This window comes from Gekko japonicus, unplaced genomic scaffold (genome assembly GCF_001447785.1).
Source record: "Gekko japonicus isolate JY-2015 unplaced genomic scaffold, Gekko_japonicus_V1.1 scaffold13, whole genome shotgun sequence".
NCBI classification, from domain to species: Eukaryota; Metazoa; Chordata; class Lepidosauria; order Squamata; family Gekkonidae; genus Gekko; species Gekko japonicus.
The window spans coordinates 117,376-144,896 of record NW_015172553.1 but is presented as its reverse complement, the minus strand read 5'-3'; the positions used below and the strand labels follow the sequence as shown (position 1 = coordinate 144,896).

The window sequence follows — 27,521 nt, the reverse complement described above, 5'->3', positions numbered from 1 at the left end:
CCTGAAGAGCAGTTGTAATTGTGAGTGATCTGTAGCCCTCACCTGGAGATTGGCAGCAATTGTTACCCAGGACAAAGTGGCTGGTTTGGAGGGTGTAGTCTATGGCATTCTACCTGTCTGAGGTCCCACCCCTCTGCAAACCCCACCCTCTCCAGGCTCCACCCCTCAAATCCCCAGGTATTTGTCAGCATGTAGTTGGCAACCCCATCTCCTTCCCAGCTAACCATCAACCTACCATTATCTGCCCCTTTGACTTCAGCTGATTTCTGCCCTCCCTTCTGCAGAGCAGTTGTAATTCTGAGTGCTCTCCAGCCCTCACCTGGAGATTGGCAACAATGGTTCCCTATGTGGGACTGACTGGTTTGGAGGGTGGAGTCTATGGCAGTGTACCTGTCTGAGGTCCCACCCCTCCTCAAACCTCACCCTCTTCAGGCTCCATCCCTCAAATCTCCAGGAATTTCCCATCTGGAGTTGGCAACCCTATCAGGACTGGCCCCAATGTGTTTTCTCCCAAAGGCCAAAGTAGGTGACAGGACCAAGCTTAGTTGCCTACCAACAGGCATTGAGGGGAATGTAGGGTTGCCAGCTCTAAGGAGGGAAATACCTGGAGTTTTGGGGGGTGGATTCTGTAGTGGGCAGCATTGGGCGGGGTGGGGGGGCGGAAGGACTCAGCAGGTATAATGTCATAGGGTCTACCCTCCAAAGCAGCCATTTTCTCCAGGGGAAACTGATCTCTGTCATCTGGAAATCAATTGTAGCAGTGGGAGATCTCCAGGTCCCACCTGGAGTTTGGCAACCCTAGGGGAAAGTGTGCTGCACAGCAGGGGGTTGAAGAGAATGGTTTGATGGGTGCTGGGCCAAGATTGGCAACAATAGTTCCCCAGGAGCAAATAGCTGGGTTGGAGGGTGGAGTCTATGGCACTGTAACCTGTCTGAGGTCCCCATCTCCCCAGGCAGCTTTTAAAACATGATCCTGGGACCTACACACCACCAGACATTCCAACTGCCTGGGGGGGGAGTATGAGGTGTGGAATGGAGTGAAGTCCAATCAGCTTCCATATGCAAAAGACCTTGAAGGTTCCATATGCAACTGACATTCCAACTGCCTTGCGGGGAGGGGGGTGAGTTTGAGGTGTGGAATGCAGTGAAGTCCAATCAGCTTCCATATGCAAAAGACCTTGAAACACTGGGCGGGACTGCACAAAGCAGCCAGTCAACCCAGCCAGCGTCTTCTGACTGACAGTTCAAGCGTCCATACACTAAAAGAGTGCATTTTGGAACTTTGGCACCCACTACTCAATTATATATAAGGAGAGATGCTGGGTGTTTTTTTTTTGTTTTTTTTAAATGCCTTGAAGCTGTTTTATCCCATAAATTCCATAGATTCTGTTGTTGCTGGGTTTTTTCCCCATTTCTTTTTCTTCCCCTGCTGGTAAAAAGTTTTTATTACTTTTTAAAAATCCTTTTTTTTTTGGATTTTTAAAAAAAATTATTCTGAGAGTTACTTTTTTACACCACCCTTCCTCCAAGGAACACAGGCTTTTCCCTCACCCCCCCCCCATTTTATCCTCGCAACAACCCCATGAGGTAGGCGAGGCCTGGAGAAAGAGTGACTAGCCCAGGGTCACCCACTGAGGTCCTCCCGTTCCCCATTTTATCCTCGAGACAACTCCGTGAGGTAATTTAGGCTGAGAAAGTTTGAGTGGCCAATGGCCATGCTGTGAGCTTCTGGTGGAAGGGGAGCTTGAACCCAAGTCCCCTTAGCCCAGCGCTGTGAACCACTATCCCAGATTAGCTGTGTGATTTTTATAATGCTTGGTTTGTTATATTTTGCTTTGTTTTTTGCCATCGGTGGGACAGAAAAGTGGGATAGAAATCTTTTTTTTTTTAAGTCAATAAATGAATGCATTTTCTGCCAGCTTTCTGTCAGAATCCTGGTTAAATCAGTACTCAACACCAAGCACCATTCACTTCAAAGAAAGTTAAGTTTATTGAGACGTTGATGGATACCATACTGAACATGAGCTTTGTTAGGACTGAAGTTGAAAGCGCGAAGGTTGTAAATATATGGTGTTCAAGCAAAGGCTCTAAAGATCAGGACCCAATCACCCCACGGCATTTGTCTGCCAGAAATAACAGTAGACTACCCCCACACACACTAATCACGTACCCCTCTACAGAAATAAAGCACATCAGAGCCTTTAGGAAAGCGAAAGCATTTCGGTTTTTCACAGCCATCTCCCCCTCCTCCTTCCTCTATGGCTGGTGGATCATGAAATGCATAGTGAGCCTGACACTTTCCTACCAACGAGAAGTACGGAATCTTCATAGTCAGTCCAACTTCGCTCGTTCACCCCGCTCCTCCCGGCTCTCTCCCTTGCAGGATGTGGCCCGGCTGATCGTGGAGCGCTCCACCATTATGTCTCACCTCTTCTCGAAGCTCTCCTACTGCTCGGAGTCGGACGCCGTCCTGGTGGCTCTGCTCTCCGTCTTCTCCCGCTACGTGCAGCGCATGCGCCAGAGCAAGGAGGGCGAGGAGTTGTACAGCTGGGTGGGTGCTCCTTTTCTCTCCATTCGCTCGCTTTTCTTGGAACCTGCCTTCCTTTTAGTCACTCGCTTCCTTCTCCTTCCATGCCTTTTTTTTGCAGTCGGACTCCCAGGATCAGGTTTTCCTCCGCTGGATCAGCGGGGAAACGGCAACGATGCATATCCTCGTAGTCCATGCCATGGTGATTCTGCTGACACTGGGGCCTCCTCGAGGTGATTGTCTTTCTGTGCAATGTAAGCAATTAGAATTACATACTCTGCAGTTGTGGACAGATTTACATCGGGACCACGCAGCGTAGCATCAAGACAAGAAAAAAAGAACATGAAAGACACGGCAGACTTGGCCAGCCTGAAAAATCAGCAGTGGCTGAACATAGCCTAATTGAAACAGGACACAGTATCTTATTCCAAGACACTGAAAGGCTGGACAACACATCCAATCCCCTTGTCAGATTACACAGGGAAGCCATTGAAATTCATAAACATACATTTCAACAGGAAATTGTTGAGTTTAAACAAGAAATCTCTTGAGTTTAAAAATAAATAGAGCATGGTTTCCTGTCCTGAAAAACACAAAATGCCCTACGTCTTACAACAGCACTACAGATAAGATTAGAATTTCAACAGCTAACCCATATGCAAAAGAACCTCCTCAGGAAAACTCCTCCATTAGCATGTCACAGCCTGGGGAACTCCTACAGGATAATGACTCAGCCCTACCCCACCTTCCTGAGTAGATATAAATTACCTGCCGACCATTTTTCTTCTCACATTGACACAGAGAGTACTCCATATTTCTGTGTTACACCTCTGAGGATGCCAGTCACAGCTGCTGGCGAAATGTCAGGTCCGACAATGCCAAGACCACGGCCATAGAGCCCGGAAAATCTACAACAACTAATTAGAATTGGGTTTCTGTGGGTCATGGATTCGGGGTCTCCCACCTGGGGGCCCTGGAGATGATACGCGGTTGGGTCTTAGTTGCCTGTCTCATCGAGCTCAGTTTGAGGGAATCTTGGAAGGGCTCGTGCAAAAGAATCCATGGGGAATTTCTAATAACAGGGCTGCACTTATTGGCAAGAATGCAGAAAACAAATACCGGTGCTCTGTTGAATATTTCGGCTGCCTTTTTTGTAAAAGATCCCAGAGTTTCTAGACCTCACTGATGCAAAACGGAGGCCTGTTCAGAAAGCAAAAGTAATGGCTGGGTACGGTTTCTAGAAATCCTTGGCCAAGATTTTAGGTTTCTACACACCACCCCTTGGGAATGGCAGAGTGGAACGAAATGCACAGACGTCGTTGAGTTTTATAAACGAGAGAGAGGGGGGGCAAGATTGCGCATTTCTTGGCGCAGAATTTTGGGCAATGGGGGGATTTTTGACGCTCCGTGGAGAATGTACCCATGGCTCTGAAAACAGCAAAATTATTTATTTGTCTGAAATGTTTCTATGCTGCTTTTCCACCTGATCAGGGCCCACAAGGCAGCAAACCAAAAAAAAATTAAAAGGTTTTATTGAAATATAGTTATAGTATAAAATAATTCAATTAGAACCCCAAATAAGCAGCATTAGAAGGAGGGCCGGTAACCGTTATTGGGGGTATGCCAGACAAAACAAAAAAAGTCCTCACCTGCTGGCAAAAGACACCGATAGAGGGAGATGGACGAATCTCCCTGGGGAGGGGAGTTCCAAAGTTTTGGTGCCACCACCAAGGCGGCCCTTTCTTGGGATGCCGCCCATCTAGTTTCAGGTTGTGGGGGCAACTGAAGCAGGCCCTCCCGAGACGTCTGGAGCGGCTGGGCTCGGTCATATCCACTTGGATAGTTTTTGTGTTTCTCCTTACCTTGGGCTGCCTGCCGAATTTTCGGTTATCATGTCTGAGCAAGAGGTAAACCGAATAATTCTCTTCCCTCGATCGTTCACTTATAAAGCTGGGGACGGTGATTTCTACACGCTGCTGAACATCTGGTTCCCAGAGAAGAAGCCCATCCCCACGGCGTTCCTGGTGGACACTTCGGAAGAGGCCCTGCTTCTCCCGGATTGGCTAAAGCTGCGGATGATCCGCTCGGAGGTTCCACGGTTGGTGGACGCCGGTAAGAAGGCCTCAGAGGAAAGTCACGGGGGGCTTCTCTGCTCGTACTTTCCTGTGCACTTCTGGGAATGCAGCATGCTGCGCAGCTCAGCAGGAGGAGGAAGAGATGTGGGTTCTACACCACGGGAGCTGGCGTGGCGTAGTGGTTAAAGGGTCAGATTAGGATCTGAGAGACCCAGGTTCGAATCTCACTTTGCCATGGAAGCTGTGTTGGTCTGCAGTAGGACAGGTAGACAAGTCCCAGTTTGAATCTCTGCTTCGCCACAGAAGCTTGCTGGGTACACTTGGGCCAGTCACTCCCTCTCAGCCTAACCTACCTCACAGGGTTGTTGTGAGAATAAAATGGAGGAGAGGAGAACTATGTTGGCCATTTTGGTTACTTATTGGGGAGAAAGGCGGGGAAAAGGGAAAGTAAATTAATAAATTTTAGAATGAGGTTCCAGATTCCAGTTGCGGGCTGTTCCGCGTGGGAATTAACACAAATCCCATATGTTGACTGGCATGATGGTGGTTTTTAATGCCCTGGTACAAATTGAAAAGTTATTAATTGCATGCTTTTCAGCCAACAAAAAAACCTCTTCCGTGGCAAATTGAGGCAATTAAAGAACCCCACATGCGCATTGATTAAAACAATACGTTTTTAGCTGGCTTTCATGGCGTGAGTCCTCGGTACGGTCTTGGTCTAGGTGCAGTGGAAGGGACCCTGCTTGCTCCTGTCTCTCTCCCCTTCTTGTAACAGCTAGCAGATAGGTTCCTGCCCCGAAGAGGCTACAGTCTAAAACTGGACAGGGGAAAGTGATTGAAGGGAGACAAGGCGGAAGATGGGTATGAGGGTCACACAAGGGGGAGTTCAGTTGCATGTAGATGAAGAAGAAGAAAAAGAAGTAGTGGTTGTAGTAGTAGTAGTTGGATATGTACCCTGCCCTTCACTCGGAGTCTCAGGGCTGCTTACAATCCCCTCCCCACAACAGACACCCTGTGAGGTAGGTGCAGCTGAGAGAGCTCTGTCGAGAACTGTTCTTGAGAGAACAGCTCTGAGAGAACTGTGACTGACCCAAGGTCAACCAGCTGGCTGCATATGGAGGAGGAGTGGGGAATCAAACCCTGTTCTCCAGATTAGAGTCCACGGCTCCTAACCTCGACACCAAACTGGCAGGGAAGGGGGATGGAGTGAACTTTTGGGAGCTTGTGATCTTGGCGTTCATGCCCCCAAATCCCCCGGGGGTGGCAAAATCAGGGACTCCGCTGCGCACAGGGAATTTTTAACCCCACACTCTGGGGGGTGGTCTGCTTCAGCCCTCCAGGACCTGGAGCCCCAGCAGCTCCTCCTCTTTGTCCAGTCCTTCGGCATCCCCGTCTCCAGCATGAGTAAACTCCTGCAGTACCTGGATCAGGCCGTCTCCCACGATCCTCAGACCCTGGAGCAGAACATCATGGACAAGAGTAAGGGAGGCGTTTGCCGTTTTTTATTGGGGGGGGGCGTGCTCTGAAACCCAGCCCTTCCCAGTGTCTCTGCAAAATCCGCCTTGTGTTGAGTCGGCAGCACGGGGGCATCGGGGCTCTGCATCTGTTGTGGTTTCCGCGGGAGCTCCGTTGAAAAGAGCAGGATGTTCGTTCGTGGGGCGGCGTTTCGGCTTCCCGAAAATTGCAGCCTTTTTATTCGCAAGAACTCCCCCAAGTTCCTAGCCCTCGTGGTTGTTCGGATAGTGGGGAGGGTTGGTTTTCCGGGAACTGGGCTGCGGGGGGTGGGGGGGGGAGGCCTTCCCTGGGAACAGCAAAAGAGAGGTCACTTTATGAAACCACAGACGCAACAAATTTTGTGGAATAAATGTCAAAGCAACATGCAAATAATTTCCACGTGTTGCGGAATTCCCAGCTTCGATACATACCTTTGGACTATCTGGATGCTACTTTCGCCCCCCCCCCCCCCCCGACTCTACATTTTTGTGTCTTGGGGGTAGCCATGTTGGTCTACAGTGAAACAGCGGGATTCGAATTCACTGCCGCCTTAGAGACCAGCAGGATTTTCAGGGTATAAAACTTTCAGAAATTTTTTTAATTATTTTTATTAAAATTGTCAAATGTTTAACAGAGTAATACAAACATTGTCAACTTGGTGAGCTACATTAAGAAAAGCATTCTTTTTAAAAAACAGTTCAATAATACATTTTAATGTGCCCTTATAGTATTTAGTTGAGTAGTGCTAATTACATAGATATTTTGTATCGGGAGGCAATTCAAAGAAAAGGACTGAGCTGACTAAGTGCCAATCTTTGACTATGAAAAGAATGTTAACTGCTTTTTAACTTTATATCAAGAGGTCTTTTCTCTCAAAAAAAAAGTGACAATTTTTCCGATGGATTGTACAAATCCCTCTCATTACGGCTCTCGTTGAAGAAGACCGAAGGGGGCTCTGACTCTTGAAAGCTTGTATCCCCGAATTCTATTTGGTCTCGACGGTGCTAGTGGACTTGAATATAGCTCTGGGTTTTTTTTAGCTAGGCCTGTTCTTGCGTTTGGTGCCTTCCATCCTGGCCCGGCCATGAACTGCAATCTTTCCAAATCAAAGAGCAGGATTCTATATGTTTCAATTTCGACAGTGATTTCTGTCCACAGATAGGCAGCCTTGTTCTGCAAATAGATGGAGGAGAAGAAAAGGATGAAGATCACTTTCTGTCCCCAAAGCTCTGCCACTGAACCATGGGGACAGAAAGCAATTTGCATCCAGCTTGGCATGTATAAGGTCCCAGGTTCAGTCTCTGGCACCTCCAGTTTAAAAGGAGCAGGCAGGAGGTGATGTGAAAGACCCTCTGCCTGAGACCCTGGAGAGCTGTCAAGAGGGGCTGTGGCTCAGTGGAAGAGCATCTGCTTGGCATGCAGAAGGTCCCAGGTTCCATCCCCAGCATCTCCAGTTTAAATGGACCAGGCAGGAGGTGATGGGAAAGACCTCCTCCCAAGACCCTTGGGGAGCTGGGCTGCCAGTCTGCGTGGACAATACTGACCTTGATGGACCAGGGGTCCATGAAGGCAGCTTCATTGGTTCATTGGGGAGAAAAGTGAGGTTATAAATGAAATAAATAATAATAAAGCAAGCATAATGGGCCTAGTTTGGACTGATTGCCCCCCTTCAGCCTCCTCCCACAGGCGGTCACTAGCTCCGGCCACGATCGGAGTCCTGCAGAGTCCGAGAATTTTCCATAGCCACTGTCTGGCGAACACTTTAAAAGGAGAGGAGAAAGCAGAATTCTCCATTCTCCCGGCTTTTCACCAGCCAGGGGTCTAGATGCGGGGACACTGCACGGGAAGGGGTTCTTATCCCTGGGGCACGTTGGTTGCATGGGACTTGCCCTGTGTAATCCGCCTTGAGTGAGGACAGGCTACAAACAATAGAGAAAGAGAATCCTGAGGCTGGAGTTCCCAGTGTAGGTCAACAGCCAACGGCCGGACTTCTAGAGCAGGGTGGTTTTGAGCGCAGCTCAGCTGAGCTGCTAGGAGACAGAAGAGAGCGTCCGATGTGCTCCCTCCAAGCTGTGGAGTCTCATGAGAAAACCTCTACTCTGTGAGCTCCTGGCATTAAAGTGGTGAGCGAGCGATTCGGCTGCTGCATGAATTAGCTCGCTCCGGAGCCGTCTGCCCCGAGCTGAGACAAAAATGTGTGAGCCGGAGGCTAAAAAAACGGTGAGCTGGCTCGCACTAGCTCAGCTTAGAGGGAACACTGGTGCTGACCCGATTGTTCTCTTTCAGACTACATGGCTCACCTCGTCGAGGTCCAGCATGAGAGGGGAGCGACGGGGGGACAGACCTTCCACTCGCTTCTCACCACCTCCTTGCCCCCACGCCGAGGTACGGTAATCGGGTCCTTTGCTTCTCGCCCTGGAAATAGATTGGGCTGGGCCTTCCTCCTTGGTGGCTTTCCAGTCTTGGCGCCACCGACTCAGACTTCTCTGTGCATAGAAAGCGAGTGTGCCAGGGGAGAAGCTCGGGCTATGAGCTTTTTTCATGACTTGCTGGTGTTTCGCAGGAAAAGGATGTTGGGGGGGGGGGTTATGTGCAGTGAGGAACATTTAAATATGTAATCTCTCATCTGTATCGAGGGGGGGCATGGCTCCGTGGAAGAGAATCTGTTTCGTTTGAAGAAGGTCCCAGGGTCAATCCCTGGCATCTTCGGTTAAAGGGACCGGGCAGGAGGTGATGAGAAAGACCTCCGCCTGAGACCCTGGAGAGCTGTAAAGAGGGGCCGTGGCTCAGTGGCAGAGCCTCTGCTTGGCGTGCAGAAGGTCCCAGGTTCAATCCCTGGCATCTCCAGTTAAAAAGGACCAGGCAGGAGGTGATGGGAAAGACCTCCGCCTGAGACCCCGGAGAGCTGTAAAGAGGGCCGTGGCTCAGTGGCAGAGCCTCTGCTTGGCGTGCAGAAGGTCCCAGGTTCAATCCCTGGCATCTCCAGTTAAAAAGGACCATGCAGGAGGTGATGGGAAAGACCTCCGCCTGAGACCCCGGAGAGCTGTAAAGAGGGCCGTGGCTCAGTGGAAGAGCATCTGCTTGGCATGCAGAAGGTCCCAGGTTCAATCCCTGGCCTCTCCAGTTAAAAAGGACCAGGCAGGAGGTGATGGGAAAGACCTCTGCCTGAGACCCCGGAGAGCTGTAAAGAGGGGCCGTGGCTCAGTGGAAGAGCATCTGCTTGGCATGCAGAAGGTCCCAGGTTCAATCCCTGGCATCTCCAGTTAAAAGGACCAGGCAGGAGGTGATGTGAAAGACCCTCTGCCTGAGAGACCAAAGAGCCGCTGCTGGTCTGAGCAGACAAGACTGACCTCAATGGGCCAAGGGTCTGATTCAGTAGGCAGCTTCCTGTGTTCAGGCGTGTGTCTCCTTGGCTTTTTAACCATGAGATTCTTAATACTCGGTTGTAATCTCTCCGCAGACAGTGATGAAGCTTCCCGGCCAAAAATTAATCTCGAGGCTCCACAAGGGCAGGGAAGAATCCGAGCTCTGGCCCAGATCCGAGTCCTGGGTCCCGAAGATGACCTGGCAACCATTATCCTTCAGGTAACCCCCCACCGACCGAGTGGGGAAGTGGCCCCGTGCTGAGCTTCCCTTGCGAGCCGGACCTCAGAAAAGCCCTGCTGGGTCGGCTCATCCGGCCCGACGTCCCATTTCCAGCGAGGTGTGGCCAGCTGGCTTTGGGCTGCAAAGAAGTCGGGTATGGTCTGCTCTCCAGCCAACTGAGTGGTTCGAGTATAGACTGTCTCTGAACATGGAGGTTCAATTCAGCCATTATCAGTCATAGCTTGATAGGCCACAGATTCCGTCTGCCGTCTAAATTTTTAAAGCTATCTGAGCTAGTGACGGTTGGTACATCTTGTGGCAGAGGGTTGTATGGAGAGGGTGTAGCCCCTCCCCCCTTTGCCGTCTCTCATCGTATTCACAAACACCTGGATCCCATTGTCCCTGTAGGAAAATTCCTCAATGCTTTGTGTTGTTATTTTGAGTCTGGGGCTTTCATTTTAGAAAAGAGACAACTGAGGTCCGAGGGCAGGGGAACATGATAGAACAGGGGTGTCAAAGATGCGTCCCGGGGGCTGGATAAGGCCCCCGGAGGACTTCTATCAGGCCCACAGTGGAACTGGCTGTCTTCTGCTTCTTCTTCCAGTTCTGCTGCTGCTGCGTCATCGTAGGTTTGCAGCTTGCAGATACACACCTGAACAGCATACTCAGGATTGCAACAGCACAGACATTTTGATGCAGTAATTCAGAGCAAGAGGTGTCCGTTATCAGACTCTGTTAAATAAACAAAATATTGCAAGAGTGCTGATGTTTTAAGCATGTTTTTATTTTAAGTAAAATAAACCTTGTGCTTGTGTTCTTTATAAAGTTTATATCTCCACTACCTGGCATTACACTTTTAGGACACACATGGCCCGGCCCAACAAGGTGTCATTTATGTCAGATCCAGCCCTCATAATAAATGAAGAAGAAGAAGAGATTGGATTGATACCCCGCCCTTCACTACACAAAGGTGTCTCAAAGCACCTTACAAAATCCTTTCCCTTCCCCTGCCCACAACAGACACCCTGTGAGGTCAGTGGGGCTGAGAGAGCTCTTGACAGAAACTGCTCTTTTTTAAGGACAGCTGTGCCAGAACTGTGGCTTGCCCAAGGTCATCCAGGCAGATGCAAGTGGAGGAGTGGGGAATCAAACCCGGTTCTCCCAGATTAGAGTCTGCGCACTTAACCCCTACACCAAACTGGCTCTCTAATGAGTTTGACACCCCTGCGATAGATGTTTATAAATTATGCGCAGGGTAGAAAGAGTGGATAGAGACAACTGTTTCGCCCCATCCCAAAGTCCTAGACCTTGAGTACATCCAACAAAGACGATGGGCAGTAGATTTGGGACGGACGAAAGGAAATAACTCTTTTCGCACCAAATGATTACAACATTCAGTTTGCTGCCAGAGGACGTGGTGATGACCACAGGCATAGGCGGTTTTAAAAAGAGATTAGGCAGACTTGTGAAGGTAGATCTATCAGGGGCTACTAACTGTAGTGAAAAAGGGGACCTCTGTGTTCAGAGGCAGTTGGCCGCTGAATCCCAGTGCCAGGAGGCAGCCTCATGACAAGACCTCCATGTCCTATTTGTTGGACCTCCAGAGGAACTGGTTGGCCACTGCGTGAGACAGGATGCTGGACTAGATGGACCACTGCTCTAGTCCAGCAGGGCTCTTCTGGTGTTCTTTTCAAGGGAAGGCCTCGGCCTCTATGCCCTCTTGTTGGACCTCCAGAGGAACTGGTTGGCCACTGCGTGAGACAGGATGCTGGACTAGATGGACCACTGCTCTGGTCCAGCAGGGCTCTTCTGGTGTTCTTAATTGGGTTGTTGTTGTTTTTTAAATTTTAACACAGAGTTACTAACAGTACATCTTTTCCATCTTTCCCAGCTGTTTCCACTGAACCCAGATCCCCGCTGGCAGAACTTGAACCCCCGTCCCCTTTCCCTGGCTCTGCAGCAAGCCCTGGGCCAAGAGCTGGCTCAGCTTCGCCAGGGGAGCCCCCCGGCCCCGGGAACAGCGGCGCGTCTCCTCCAGGCGTTGGGAGCACTGTTGAACTCCCCCCACGGCCGGGCGCTGGTGGTGATGATGCATAGAAACCACGCCGTGTCCTGCCCACTGATGCGCTTGCTCTACCAGTACCAGGTGAGGAGGTTTCCGTCTCGGCAAATGTCGAGTCCAGTGGGGGCGCCTTTAAGACCCACAAAGTTTTATTCAAGGTAGGAGCTTTCGTGTGCAAGGCACACTTTATCAGACACAGTGAAATGGAACTTACCAGTCCGTACATATAAGGCAGAGGTTGAACAGCAACTTATTTATTTATTTGTTTGTTTTTCGCATTTATATCCCGCCCATCCCGTGAACAATTAGTACACAATATAATGAAATTAGCTGTTTTAGATTTTCCGGGCTGTATGGCCGTGGTCTTGGCGTTGTAGGACCTGACATTTCGCCAGCAGCTGTGACTGGCATCCTCAGAGGTATAACACAGAAAGATGGAGTGTTCTCTTGTGTCAAGGTGAGAAGAAAAATGGTAGACAGGTAATTTATATCTACTCAGGAAGTTGGGGTAAGGCTGAGTCATTATCTTGCAGGAGTTCCCTAGGCTGTGAAACACGCTAATGGAGGAGCTTTCCTGAGGAGGTTCTTTTGTATGTGGATTGGCTGTTGAAATTCTAATCTTATCTGTAGTGCTGTTGTAAGATGTAGAACATTTTGTGTTTTTCAGGACAGGAAACCATGCCCTATTTATTTTTAAACTTTCTTCTTTCCTATGTTAGGGATTCTTACGAAAGGGACTGAGAATAAAATGACCCGTTGCTGGGTTTGCTATAGACCTCTGATCAGATCTTGGAAGCTAAGTGGGGTCGGTACTTGGAAGGGAGACCACCAAGGAAGACTCTGCAGAGGAAGGTCATGGCCAACCACCTCTGCTTCTCACTTGCCTTGAGAGCCTCTTGTTGGAGTCATCATAAGTTAGTTGCTGTAGATTTTCCGGGTTGTGTGGCCATGGTCTTGGCATTGTAGAACCTGACGTTTCGCCAGGAGCTGCGACTGGAATCCTCAGAGGTATAACACAGAAAGATGGAGTACTCTCTGTGTCAAGGTGAGAAGAAAAAGGGTAGGCAGGTAATTTATATCTACTCAGGAAGGTGGGGCAGGGCTGAGTCATTATCTTGTAGGAGTTCCCCAGGCTGTGAAACATGCTAATAGAGGAGCTTATAACTATATAATGAAATGTTTTAACAGAGGGAAACAGGAATAACAAGCTAAGTTTGTCAGGTCATCACTGTTTGGATTGAATTCCGAGGAAAAACAGTGAGGCAAATAAATATGCCACAATTGGAGATAGATGTGTAAATGTAACCTTCGTCGTTGTGGAGTGCTAAGAGCAATCAACCGAGACCCTGCTATCACGCTGGAGAGAAGTGTGCCTGAACATGAAAGCTTGTACCTCGAATAAAACTTTGCTGGTCTTAAAGGTGCCGCTGGACTCGAACTTTGTTCTACTGCTTCAAAACAACACAGCAACCCACCTGGATCTACCTTGGCAAATATGTTATTCAGTGGCTTCCCATCTCTGCTCATACCAGGGGGTGCAAAATTAAAGTCTGCTCTGGTATCCAGAATTTCACTCACTCTTTCGGTTCCGTGGGCTTTGGGGCCGTACTGCGATGCTGTTGTTATCCAGCCTTTGGAGGAAACCGCATAGGTAACTTTTCTCTTTGTTAAACCACCCCCCCTCTTTTCAGCGCCTCGTCCCCCAGGACACGACCTTCTCCTCACTGTTCTTCAAAGTCCTCATGCAGATGTTGAAGTGGCTGGAGAATCCAGCTGTGGAAGAAGGACCTCTCCGGACGCAGCTCAAGTCCTTCGCCGTCCAGTATTCATCCAAGCACAGGATCAACGATGGTAAAGCGGGCGCTGTCCCATGTGGGGAATGTCATTGAACAGTCAAACTTTTGCTTAAAGGTGTTTTGGCTGATTGTATTTTTTTAATTGGGGTTGTGAGCATACCGTCAAGCAGTCCCAAAATCCCATTTTCACACCAGGCTCCCAAACCCCTTCCTCCCGTCTCTGTCAAAAACCTTTTTACCCACATATATTGAATGTCCTCTCTTGAAGACACCCCCCCCCCCCCCATAACCACAAAACCTTTCTGTGTGGCCTGTTTTGCGTCCTTGCTGGGAGTTCCAGGCCTTGAATCAAACAAGAAGGACCAAGGCTGGCAAAACCAAGTGTGAGTTTGTGAGTCACACTTCATTCCTTCCCTCCCGTTTTTCCCCCACAGTTCGAGGGGGGTTCCTCCACCTGGCGGACGCGCTGGCTTTCCGCCGCGACACTGACATGATCGGCTCCACCGTGCAGGCCATCGTAGCTACCCTGAAGTCTAGTGAAAAATACAACGTGGAACCTGAGCTCGTCAGCAAAGGTGGGGGCCTGCTAAGGTATCAGTATCGGGGGGGGAAGCAGGATAAGTTCGTTCCCTGTGATGGGCTGACTGCTCAGGGAGTACGAGCCCCCTTGCCGGGAGTAGCCTTTTTCTGAACAAGAGCAAGTTTGGCCTGGTGAAACTAGCGAGTTTAAGCTGCATTGTGATATACCCGAGTCATTTTTATCGGTCCCTCTAGCGCAAGGTGCAGGCTTTGGGCTCTCTCGTTTCTTACCCTCTGTTACCCGGAGTAATTACGATGACTCTCTCGATATGTGAAAAAGGAATCACTCTGCGTAGAGCCTTGAAGAACTCACAGTGAAATTTTATTCATGTATGTTTTAAATCATTAGCGTCCTGGGCGGCCTCGTGAGAGCAGAAAGGTGGGACGTAAATTCTGTAAATAAAAACAAATAGATAAATTTAGTTGTAGATTTTCCGGGCTGTATGGCTGTGGTCTTGGCATTGTAGAGGTAATTGATATCTGCCCAGGAAGGTGGGGTAGGGCTGAGTCATTATCTTATAGGAGTTCCCCAGGCTGTGAACATGCTAATGGAGGAGCTTTCCTGAGGAGGTTCTTTTGCATATGGATTGGCTGTTGAAATTCTAATCTTATCTGTAGTGCTGTTGTAAGATGTAGACCATTGTAGGACGTCAGGTCCTACAATGCCAAGACCACAGCCATACAGCCTGGAAAATCTACAACAACTAATGAACTCCGGCCATGAAGGCCTTCGACAACAAATAGATAAATTTGTCCAGTAAGCCTACTGTTTCGCAATAGTCACTTGACCACAACCTTCAGGTATCCCGCTCTGCGGTTTCCTTTGCGTCATGGTTAATTTTGGCACTTTCGGCAAGAGCTACGGTGAATTTTGCGTTCTCGTGAAGTGCCTCAGGATCCTTTCTTTTCTCCCCTGCCCCCCCGTCTCTCTTCCCCCTAGTCCTTCAGGGCCTGACGGAAACACGTTCACCCTACCTGGAGGAGCTCCTGGCCGCCCTCTTCTCGGTCACTAACGAGACCTCGTCCCGCTTTCCTGCCACGGGCCCCATCGCTGTGGTGAGCTCACTGCTGCTCCAAGACCAAAATGAGACCGCCATGAAGAAAGAAGCAGAGGCATGCAGGTGGGCCGGGAGGGGGTGGTTTTTCTCTCTTCTGATTATTCATATTTTCCTGGTTTTATAGATTTTTCTCCTCAGTAAGATTTTTCTAAGGATGTAATGAAGGCCTATTAAATTTCAGACCTTCCTTTTGTAGGTTAGATTAATTTTCTAGCTAATGTTCGCAGACAAGACGATAACAATTCTTTTGGTATAAAGTTCATGGTTTTCAATTGTTTAGGGGGAAACTTTGCCGTGTCTGGGTCAAGAAGAACTTTAGCTTTGTATCGGGGGGGGGGGGGGGGAAACACCTTTGTTTGGGGTATAGAGAATCCTCGGCAAATATTATTCAGGTTAGTTTAAGTAAACATTTAGATGTTATGTAACCCCATCTTTCATTACATTTGACCAATAAGGGATTTTTTTATTCAAATGATGTATAACTCTTTGTAACCAATTATGCTTTTTGGATGTTATTTTCATGATGATGTCATTTAAAGTATAAAACTTCATGTATTTCCTGATTGTGCTCAGAAAGCAGTCAATTTTTGATAGGCTGGTTTGGCCTAACTGTTTCCTAGTGATTGATTGCCATTAAACACTAAGACCTTCCTCCTCCTTGATTGGGAATTTATTTGTATAACACTTTGGTTTACCCCCACATGACTGATTTCATCCCTGCAGCGCCGAAATGGCCCGGCTGGGCCCCTCCTTCGGCCTTTTCATTGACTGGCTGGAGATGCTGGATCCTGAGGTGATAAGCAGTTGCCCGGATCTCCAACAACGGCTGCTCTTCTCGTGGAACAAGGTGAGGGGGGGCGGTTCGTGAAATGGGACAACGACAGGAGCTGGAAATCGGGTGGTGTCCTTCGCTCCGGTGCTGAAACTAGCAAGCGGAAGCTTCACATGAAGCTACCTGGCTCCAGAAGGCGGTGTGGAGAGCAATGCTCCCTCTAAGCTGTGGAGTCTTGTGAGCAAGAATTCTGCTTTGTGAGCTTACTGGCATTAAAGTTGTGAGCGAGCGATTTGGCTGCGGCATAAATAAGTTTGCTGTGGAGCCCTCCTTCCTGAGCGAAAACAAAAACGTGTGAGCCGGAGGCTAAAAAGCTGTGAACTGGCTCACACTAACTCAGCTTAGAGGGAACACTGGTGGCGAGCACCCAGGCAAAGCTGAAATGGTAACTTTTGGTTGAGGATATTGGGACATTTGGTTAATATAGCAGTGTTTGCCCAGTCGTAGAAGCCTGATACTGAGCACAGTAAATAAATTTCCCAAGAAGTTCCCAAGAAGAAATTTCCCAAAAAGTAATAACTTATATTTATTCAAGTAGATCCAGTTCAGGTTGCAGTCAAAAGAAGCTTTATCTAAAGAGTACTTTCCCTATCACAAGTGGTCACCTAAATCCAGCATCATGTGTGTGGAAGTAGGAGGGCATTGTTTCTACAGGAGAAACTGTAGAGATGTGTGACTCCCTGAAAAGCCATGTGGATGATGGGAAAGAACAAAGTACGCACAGAGAGAGGAGGGGTCGGAAGGCAGCTCCCAGGTTAAGAAGAAGAATAAGAGATTGAATTTATACCCCGCCCTTCACTCAGAGTCTCCTTTCCCTTTCCCTTCCCCTCCCCACAACAGACACCCTGCGAGGTAGGTGGGGCCGAGAGAGCTCTGAGAGAACTGCTCTTGAGAGAACAGCTCTGAAAGAACCGTGGCTTGTCCAAGGTCACCCAGCAGCTGCATGTGGAGAAGTGGGGAATCAAGCCCGGTTCTCCCAGATTAGATTCTGCGCTCCTAACCACTACACCAAGCTGACAAAGAGAGTTATCCCATTCAAGGAGCTAAGACCTATACACACTTAAGAGTGATGTAGCGCCCCCCAGTGTCCAGGCATGCTGCGTCGCTCACTCCAACATTAGAAGCAAAAGCATCTACATTTTCTGACTTGTGTCTTTTGACTGCTGTAGGGCGCTGTGGCTTCCAGGTATACAGTCTCCCCCGTTAGCCTAGGATGTGGAGCTGTGGGGGGCTCAAGCTTCCTCCCTCGTTTCACCCTTCCAAGGGGATACTTTGGCTCCATCAGTTGGCGGGCGGCACGATCCCTCCGGGGAAATCCTAGAATCCTCGCCTTCCCTGCCTTTCCCCTGGTTGGCGTCTCGTGATGAGACATTCCTGTCCCCACTGCCAATTCTCCATAATAATCCATGCCTTTCTTCCCCCCACACCCTTGCCAGGATAAAAGTTCATTGGAATCGGAGCTGCCCTCTTTCCGCCCGTACCTTCTGGCGCTCCTGACGCACCAGTCCAGCTGGACCACCCTCCACCGTTGCATCCAGATCCTCCTGTGCAAACACCGAGAGCAAAGGTACGCCTTCTCCGAGCCAGTTGCAAGGGTTCACAAAGACTCTCTGATGCGCGAGCGAAAAATCCGCTTGCGTGTACGGGCAGTTACTGCCAGCGGAAGGACCTTGGAAAAGCTTTCTGGCAGAGAGCAAGGGGAGGGGAATCCGTGGCCTTGCAAGTGCTACTTTGGGACTAAACCTGAAGTGCTTTAAAAAACAAAAGCAGAGAATTGGGCGTTTCACTGCCAAGAGCCGCACAGCTCTCGCAAAGCCATCACAGACTTGGAAGTTTGGGGTATCGAACGTTGGTGTCCTGGAATACAGGCAGAGCAAGGCAACAGAACTAGGCCGCAGAGCGAGGCCACCAAGCTAGATCATGGTCAAGAGTCCAGTCCAGAGATCAGATACCGGTTTAGCGGCAGTCGGAGTCCGTGTGTTGTTCAGGAAAGCAGAGTCAAGGCAGCCTGAGGTCGTTGATCAGCAAGGGCCAAGCAGGTCCAAAACGCAAAGTTGAGGGTCAGTCCGAAGGTTGCAGGAGGCGGGCAGAGTCTGCAGCTGTAGTCACGAAGTTCACAGGGTTGTGACATGTTGCTTCCACCATCTGCCGTTCTCCAGGTCTGATTTATATGGGCATTCCTTAACAAGCCTGATTTGCAGCCATCTGCTTGGACGTGCTCCTGCGCTTTCTCAGAACTGCTATCAATAAACAGCCAAGAGGCGAGCACTCCGTCTGCATGTCCTTAAGTCTTACCGGAGCTTTTCCCTTCAGTGTTCAATTAACAGGGAGCTGGGGAGCCTGCAGCTGTGCTTGGATGGCTTCTTCAGAGCTGTGCCTGGGTGGGTCAGGGTCAGCTGCCGGCAAATGAATCTTGAGGCTCCTGGATCTCTAATTCACTAATTTTAGGTGGTTCAGAGCTGGCTGCATGTGGCTCCTCCACTCCTGAAGAGTCTTCAGCCATACTGGTCAGGCTGGCCCACGACAGTCGGTCTCTTTCAGATCTCCATTCTTAACCTTTTTGTTGCCAGCAGAGCTACAAATGGCTTAAAGGTTGAAAGGACGCTCCTGGTTCTGGTATTTAAAGCCCAGGCACGTGTTTGGGCAGGCCGAGGAGTGTTTGCGCACACAGACCGGCAGGCAGGCATCAGGAAATGCATGGACCGTCAGACAGGCGTCAGGAAATGTGTGGGCTGGCAGGCAGGCATCAGGAAACGCACTTTGGTAGTGTTTATCCCCCCCGCCAAGCCCTCCTTCTCTCCTTTGTAGCCTCACTAATTATGTATTCCAGAAAAAGGAATTATCTGCAGTAGGTGTTGGTTGTCAGGAAGAGGAATTTGGCGACACTGATTTTTGCCAGATAAAATGGAAAGATTGGGTGACAAGTTGCAGATGAGGCCTCTGGGGAGGGGCGTCTGCAGTTTGAGGGGATTCGACCTTCTAACTAATTTAGGCTTTCCACACACACATACACCCACAAACCAATTTCTGTAATCTCCTGCCAGGTTTGACCCAGCGGCATCCCTCGATTTTCTGTGGGCCTGTATTCATATCCCTCGGATTTGGCAAGGCAGAGACCAGCGGGTACCCCAGGTAATGGGCTTGACCTCCGCCACGCGGCTTGGGAGGGAGGGGGCAGCATTTGTTATGTCACCCATTTGAAGGGGCAGAGCAGGGGTGTCAAACCTAAGGCCCGGGGGCCGGAAGCAGCCCGTCCAGGGCTCTTATATGGCCCGCGAACAACTAGTGCAAGGGAAGGAATAGGAGACCGCTCGGGGGGAGTGGGCGAAGCCACCCCGATTGTGGCTTCAGCACGGCGGAACAACCTCGTCTGCAGCAGTCAAGCAGCGTGGGAGCGTCTGCCCAGTGCTGCACCGCTGCCTTTCCAGTCCGCCCAGTCCTTTGCACCCCCCTCCCAGCCCGTGAGGCCTTGCAACGAGGACACACCAACCCGGAGCTTACCAGCTGCCGTCCTTTGTACAGTTTCTATCTCCGGTACCTGGCATAACGTTTTATGGCACGCATGGCCTGGCCCGACAAAGTGGCACTTTGTGTCACATCCGGCCCTCGTAACAACTGAGTTCGACACCTCTGGGCTAGAGCGTAAGAAGAGCCCAGCTGGACCACACCATCAAGCCTAGTATCCCGCTTCCGTCAGTGGACAGGCCCAAATCCTTCAAGAAGGGGTTCCTCATTTGTTTATCCGCATGTTTTCTTTCCTTTCTCCCATAGTTTGTAAGGACACCCCCCCCCCTTGTTTCTTTGTAGTTTTTAGAAAATGCAATAAAAAATATCCCTTCGGGGGTTAAAAAAAAAAGAAAAAGAAGAAGATTCTGGGAGCCCAGTCACGGTGTATAAAAGATTAAGAGCTGGAAGCCCACTAAAATGTTTCCAAGAGTTATATTCTGAGCAATATGGTAGCTAGGTCTGGTGTGGAGGAGATCTCACAGTTAGCTTTATTCATTTATTTTACCTTTATACCCCACAACACCAGTTTTTTGTAGTGGTTAGGAGCACGGACTCTGATCTGGGAGAACCGGGGTCGATTCCCCATTCCTTCATGTGTGGCAGCTGGTGTAACCTTGGGTCAGTTACAAGCTCTTTCAGAGCCGTCCTCAAAAGAGCAGTCCTTGAAAGAGCTCTCTCAGCCCTACCTACCTCACAGGGTGTCTGTTGTGGGGAGGGGAAGGGAAAGGAGATTGCAAGCCGCTCTGAAACTCAGAGTGAAGGGCGGGGTATAAATCCAATCTCCTCCTCCTCCTCTTCCTCCTCCTCCTCACATTAACGGCCCAGTATGAGAAGACCCTCCGATAAACCCCATTCTCTCTCGTCTTGCATCCCTCAATTTTGTTATCCCTTTCCAACCGTCTCCGGAACGTTCCTTCCAGAAACGGCGGGAGGAGTTCGTGCTCCGTCTGAAGGCGCCCGAGCTGATCAGCCTGGTGGAGCTGATCCTGGCGGAGTCGGAGACCAGGAGCCTGACGACGCCCGAGGAGGCGGCCTGCTCGGTGACCCAGTCCCGGCTGCCGCTATTGCTGAGCTGCTGCCACGGAGACGTCGACAGCATCAAGAAAGTCGTGGAGTACTTGACGGGCTGCACCCAGCAGTGGGGGAGCAGGTGAGGATGTGTAGGGGTCTGTTGAGAGCTGTCGAGTCGTGTCGAGTCGCTTCTGAGTTGTGGCACCCCTATGAATTCATGACTTCCAAAACGCCCCGCCATTCACAGCCTCTGTCTTGCGAACAGAGGGCCCTTGTGGCTTCCTTGATCAAGTCAGCCCAACCTCCTCTTGGGTCTTCCTCTGTTCCTGCCGCCTTCCACTTTTCCTAGCATTATTGTCTTTTCCGATGACGCTTGCCTTCACATAGTGTGACCAAAGTACGATAGCCAGTTTGGTGTAGTGGTTAAGTGCACGGACTCTAATCTGGGAGAACCGGGTTTGATTCCCCCACTCCTCCACTCGCAGCCGCTGGATGACCTTGGGCAAGCCATAGTTCTGACAAGAGCTGTCCTTGAAAAAGAGCAGTTTCTGTCAGAGCTCTCTCAGCCCCACCTACCTCACAGGGTGTGGGGAGGGGAAGGGAAAGGAGTTTGTAAGCCGCTCTGAGACTCCGAGTGAAGGGCGGGGTATAAATCCAATCTCCTCTTCTTCAGTTGAGTCCTTTTAGCTTCTAGGGAGAGTTTGGGCTGGATTTGATCTAGAACCAGTATTCCCGCTGAGTGAGTGTGAGTCAGCTCACAGTTTTTTAGCCTTCGGCTCACACATTTTTGTCTCCGCTCAGGAAGGATGGCTCCAGAGCAAACCAATTTATGCAGCAGCCAAATCGCTCGCTCACAACTTTAATGCTAGTCGCTCGCAGTGTAGAATTTTTGTTCACAAGACTCCACAGCTTAGAGGAAGTCTAGAACCCACTGATCTGTCTTTTTGGCAGTCCAGGGCATCCGTGAAACTCTCCTTCAACACCACATTTCAAATTAATCAACCTTCTTCCCATCAGCCGTCTTTTTTTGTCCAACTTCCACACCCATAGATAGTAACAGGGAATACCGTGGCATGAATTATGTTGATCTTGGTCACCAGAGACACAACCTTACCAGTGTTCCCTCTAAGCGGATGGATCCAGATGGTCAATTGTGTTGGCCTGAAGCAGTAGAATTGAGTTACTATGAGCTAGCTCACAGTTTTTTAGCCTCCGGCTCACCCATTTTTGTCTCAGCTCGGGGAGGATGGCTCCGGAGCAAACTACTTTATGCAGTAGCCAAATCACTCGCTCACAACTTGAATGCCCGTAGCTCACAAAGTAGAATTTTTGTTCACAAGACTCCACATCTTAGAGGGAGCATTGACTTCCTGACCCTTAAGAATCTCTTCTGGCTCCATCGTAGCTGCTCTTCCCAGTCTCAGTCGCCTTCTGACTTCTTGGTTGCCGTCTCCCTCTCGGTTGATGGCGGAGTCAAGGAGCAGAACACCTTGAACAGTTTCTTCACTGTCAGCCTTAAAGCTGTGTGATTCTCCAGTAGTCATTTCTCTTGGCCTCTTGATGTTTAGTTGTAATCTCGAACTGGCACTTTCTGTGAGGATGTAGCCTGCTTAAAAAGAAAAATTTAAATCCTCTCTCTTTCGAGAAACAACTTTTGTTAATAATCATATATCTTTGATCTAATAAATAATATTGGTCCGAATCCAAAGATGCTGTTTCCCTGTGAGGATAGCCCTTCTAGCGGCAGGATGGAGGGAAAGCCGGTTTTTGCTGATTCCTCTCCCCGCTTTTGACCCCCAACTTTGCCCCCCACCCTGTCCCTGAGGACCCAGTGATAGAATTTGGGAGGACTTGGGGGTATCAACTGGAGAGAAGTGAGAAGATGCCCCACTTGCTAATCCTCGTTCTACCTGTAGAGCCAGTTTGATGTAGTGGTTGAGTGCGCGGACTCTAATCTGGGAGAACCGGGTTTGATTCCCCACTCCTCCACCTGCAGCTGCTGGATGACCTTGGGCAAGCCATAGTTCTGTCAGAGCTGTTCTTAAAAAAGAGCAGTTTCTCTCAGAGCCCTCTCAGCCCCACCATCTGTTGTGGGGAGGGGAAGGGAAAGGAGTTTGCAAGCCACTCTGAGACTCCGAGTGAAGGGCGGGGTATAAATCCAATCATCTCCTCCTCCTCCTCCTCCTCCTCCTCCTCTTCTTCTGTGATTTTGATCCAACCTGTGTATTTATTGAAACCATATTTAGTTGAGTTAAGAAATGCTTTTCTCTGATTTTGGATACATCCTACGTACATCATGAAATTCGAGGCTCTGAGTTCTGTCCCTTGGCTGTCTATACTGAACGTTATAATATAGAAAGGAGATATTATTTCTGGTAACAAGCAGATAAATTACTCCATCTGTGTATGATTGCTTATGTCATATTAAACAATGTTTTAAAAATTAATTTTTAGTACCATTGATAGGCTTCAAACACAATGGTTGAATTTTATGCGGAGGGGCTCTGGCTCAGTTGAAGAGCTTTGTATTAAGAAGTTTCCCAGGTTCAATCCCCGGCATCTCCAGTTAAAAGGACCAGGCAGGAGGTGATGGGAAAGACCTCCGCTTGAGACCCTGGAGAGCTGTCAAGAGGGGCCGTGGCTCAGTGGAAGAGCCTCTGCTTGGCATGCAGAAGGTCCCCGGTTCAATCCCCGGCATCTCCAGCTAAAAAGGACCAGGCAGGAGGTGACGGGGAAGACCTCCGCCTGAGTCCCTGGAGAGCTGTAAAGAGGGGCTGTGGCTCAGTGGAAGAGCCTCTCCTTGGCATGCAGAAGGTCCCAGGTTCAATCCCCAGCATCTGCAGTTAAATAGGACTAGGCAGTAGTTGATGGGATGGACCCTAGAGAGCCACTGCCAGTCTGAGTAGACAATACTGAACTTCACGGACCAAAAGGTCTGATTCAGTATTGGGCAGCTTTGTGTCTTCCTGTGAGCAACGATTTTACTTTGTGAGCTGCTGGCATTAAAGTTGTGACCCAGCAATTAGGCTACTGCATAAATCAGTTTGCTCTGGAGCCATTCTCCCTGAGCTAAGACAAAAAAGGAGTGAGCCAGAAGCTAAAAAGCTGTGAGCTAGCTCACACTCACTCAGTTTAGAGGGAACACTGTGTGGCACCAGTTAACATCTCCCTCCCCAGTGGGTTGATGCTGCTGTCTTGTTTGTGCCTCGTACCAATGAGGACTAGCACCTTGGATTTTCAGATAAAGAGAAACAAAAGCAGTCTCATCAGCAGGGTTGAGGCGGACTTGCTACCCGGCTCCCCACACACACACACGTGTCTGCTGGGCAGTTTCACATCCCGTCCTCTTTTTGGGTTTTAGCTCGACGGGAAGACACTGCCAGGATCTTCTGCTTCAGATCTACCTCCAATTGCCCGAGATCCTCGTGCCCGTGCCGGAGACTCTGCTGTCCAGCGAAGGGGCCACCGATAGCAGCACCTGCAAAGTAAGGCTCGGGGCCGATTTGGGGGGAGTGGCATTAGAGTCCGGGGCTGCACGTCCGCACTGCAGAAGCCTTTGGGTTTTAGTTCAGTGTGCTCACGGACCTCGAATCTTAAGAATCCCAGAGCTGTTTCTCTTGCTGACGTCCAACAACCAAGGAATCAATGGCAGTGGAAAGCGTGCCGTCAAGTCGCAAGTTGTGGCGACCCGGTGGGGTTGTCAAATCAAGAGACGGACAGAGATGAGCCAGTTAGGTGTAGTGGTTGAGGAGTGCAGACTGTAATCTGGGAGAACCGAGTTCGATTCCCCACTCCTCCTCCACATGCAGCTGCTGGCGTGACCTTGGGTCAGTCACAAGTTCTCTCAGAGCTCTCTCCGCCCCACCGACCTCATAGGGTGTCTGTTGTGGGGAGGGGAAGGGAAAGGAGATTGTAAGCCCCTTTGAGACTCCAACTGAAGGGCGGGGTATAAATGCAATCTCCTCTCTTTCTTGCCATTGCCTGCCTCCGCAGAGTCTTCCTTGGTGGTCCTCCATCCAAGTCCTGACCCTGTAGGGTTTTCAAGGAAAGAGATGGACAGAGGTGGCTTGCTATGGCCTGCCTCTGCGTAGCAGCCCTGGGCTCCCTTGGCGGTACTGACTGACCAGGGCCGACCCTGCTTAGCTTCCATGATCGGATGAGATCGGGGTACCCTGGTCTGTCCAGGTCAATGCAAGAGACGTTCATAGGTGGTTTTGCCATCGCCTGCCTCTGCGTAGCGACCCTGGGCTTCCTTGGTGGTCTCCCATCCAAGTACTAACCAGGGCTGACCCTGCTTAGTTTCCGAGATCCGGGCTAGCCTGGGCCATCCGGGTCAGGGCAAGAGATGTTCACAGGTGGGTTGGCCATTGCCTGCCTCTGCGTAGCAACCTTGGACTTCCTCGATGGTGGTCACTCATCGAAGGAGCAGAAAAGAAAAACAAGGTGTAGAAAAACTATTTATTCTCTCCTGATCCTGAGATCTGGTGAGATCTGGCTAGCCTGGGCCATCCGTATCAGGGCAAAGGATTTCCATCTCCTGTGCTTTTTGGTGCACTGGTCCACAAAGCTGAAATGGTAAAATAATCAGAGGTCCTGGGTCCAGACGCCGGGAACCTCCAGTACATTCTTACCACCAAGCTGGGGCCGCTCCCCAAGATGCAACCGGCCTCACAGTGCCGTCTTAAGCAGAGGTTCTTGCACCTTTGGAAACTCTTGGTTTCAAGTGGATTTGGAAGGGGGTAATTCTGCTTAGAATGGCAGTCCTCCCAAGTGTCGGTGGCGTGGCGTTCTGTGGCTGTACACCACCGCCTTCTCGACTCCCAGTTCACAAGCTCATTGCTTCTGGAATTTTAGTATATGTGCTGCCGAAGCGAGCACACTCATTGCTTCTCTGTGCAGTGCTGTGGATAAGAACATCAGAAGAGGCCTGTTGGGTCAGACCAGAGGCTAGGGTTGCCACCCTCCAGGTGGCACCTGGAGATCGCACACAATCACAATTGATCTCCAGGCTACCAAAACCAGGTCCCCTGGAGAAAATGGCTGCTTTGGAGGGTGGACTCTGCGGCATTATGCCTGGCTGAGTCCATTCCCCAAGCCCCACCTTCCCTTGCCCCCAACTCCAAAATCTCCAGGAATTTCCCAGCATGGAGTCAGCAACTTTAACAGTGGTCCACCTTGTCCACTGTTCCAGTGACGCTTGCCTTCACATAGTGTGACCAAAGTACAATAGCCAGTTTTGTGTAGTGGTTAAGTGCGCGGACTCTAATCTGGGAGAACCGGGTTTGATTCCCCCACTCCTCCACTTTCAGCTGCTGGATGGCCTTGGGCAAGCCATAGGTCTGATTCTTGAAAAAGAGCAGTTTCTGTCAGAGCTCTCCCAGCCCCGCCTACCTCACAGGGTGTCTGTTGTGGGGAGGGGAAGGGAAAGGAGTTTGTAAGCCGCTCTGAGACTCCTTTGGGTAGTGAACGGCAGGGTATAAATCCAATCCAATCTCTTCTCTGCTTCTTCTTCTAATAAATCTTATTCCCATACGGGAGTGCGCCACCGCTCTGTGGGCAGGACAGGAGGAGGAAAACAGATGAAAGCAAGGAGAAGGAGGGAGGGTGCCAGCGATGGTCACACCATCCCCGTCCTCAACCAAATCCCGGTGGAACATCTCTGCCTTACAGGCCCTGCGGAATTGCATTAAATCCCACAGGACCCTGACGGTGTTCCGCAGGGAGTTCCACCAGATCAGGGCCAGGACTGCGAAGGTTTATTAAGCGAGGCAGGGTCCATCCCCTACTGCCAGTATGGTGTCGTGGTTAAGTGTGCGGACTCTAATCTGGGAGAACCGGGTTTGATTCCCCACTCCTCCACTTGCAGCTCCTGGATGACCTCGGGCAAGCCGTAGTTCTCTCAGAGCTGTTCTCTCAAGGGCAGTTCTCAAAAGAGCTCTCTCAGCCCCACCTACCTCACAGGGTATCTGTTGTGGGGAGGGGAAGGGAAAGGAGTTTGTAAGCTGCTCTGAGACTCCGAGTGAAGGGCGGGGTATAAATCCAATCTCTTCTTCTTCTTCTTCTTTTTCTCTTACCTTGTTGCAATTCTCCCCGCAGCTGGATGCCCTCATCCACCGGTTCATCGCCCTCCTCTCCGATTCCACCGATTCGAAAGCCAGCGAGAGCCGCCTGTGGGATGCCAACATGGCCTGCCGGAAACTGGCCGTGGCGCACCCCATCCTCCTGCTCAGGTTCGTCTCTCTCTCGACTCCCTTTGGGATCCTCTTCACGTTCATTTGAGGCGCTCTCAAGAGCCCAAAGAAAGGCAAGCCCAAGCAGCGAGGCCCAACAGAAATGGGAGAATCTCCTCCCTTTCCTTTGAAAATGACACACTTCTGGGATTCCAAAAACCTTCACCGACCCCTCTTCCTCGCTCTTTCCTCCTGCACATGATCCCTTCCTGCACTTAGCGCCAGTTTGGGGTAGTGGTTAGGAGCATGGACTCTAACCTGGGACTCTAATCTCGTCCACATGCAGCTGCTGGTGTGACCTTGGGTCAGTCACAGTTCTCTCAGAGCTCTCTCAGCACCACCGACCTCACAGGGTGTCTGTTGTGGGGAGGGGAAGAGAAAGGAGTTTGTAAGCCACTCTGAATGAAGGGCGGGGTATAAATCCAATCTCTTCTTCTGATTCCCCACTCCTCCACATGCAGCCAGCTGAGTAACCTTGGGTCAGTCACAAGTTCTCTCAGAGCTGTTCTGTCAAGGCCAGTTCTCGAGAGAGCTCTCTCAGCACCACCTACCTCAAAGGGTGTCTGTTGTGGGGAGGGGAAGGGAAAGGAGTTTGTAAGCCACTCTGAATGAAGGGCGGGGTATAAATCCAATCTCTTCTTCTGATTCCCCACTCCTCCACATGCAGCCAGCTGAGTGACCTTGGGTCAGTCACAAGTTCTCTCAGAGCTGTTCTGTCAAGGCCAGTTCTCGAGAGAGCTCTCTCAGCCCCACCTACCCCACAGG

At 50.2% G+C, this 27,521-nt stretch overlaps 1 protein-coding gene across 1 annotated transcript in view; it reads left to right on the top strand.

Annotated features, from left to right (window-relative positions):
• The window catches only part of INTS1 (integrator complex subunit 1), a 75,410-nt gene that overhangs the window by 33,669 nt on the left and 14,220 nt on the right, over positions 1-27,521 (top strand). Inside the window, 16 exon segments of the mRNA XM_015421145.1 lie at positions 2,384-2,551; positions 2,649-2,760; positions 4,478-4,639; positions 5,935-6,081; positions 8,383-8,481; positions 9,557-9,681; positions 11,573-11,827; positions 13,435-13,594; positions 13,974-14,114; positions 15,059-15,239; positions 15,900-16,023; positions 17,445-17,575; positions 19,053-19,140; positions 20,436-20,665; positions 23,888-24,011; positions 26,623-26,756. Of these exon segments, the coding sequence (XP_015276631.1) occupies positions 2,384-2,551; positions 2,649-2,760; positions 4,478-4,639; positions 5,935-6,081; positions 8,383-8,481; positions 9,557-9,681; positions 11,573-11,827; positions 13,435-13,594; positions 13,974-14,114; positions 15,059-15,239; positions 15,900-16,023; positions 17,445-17,575; positions 19,053-19,140; positions 20,436-20,665; positions 23,888-24,011; positions 26,623-26,756 (2,381 nt within the window).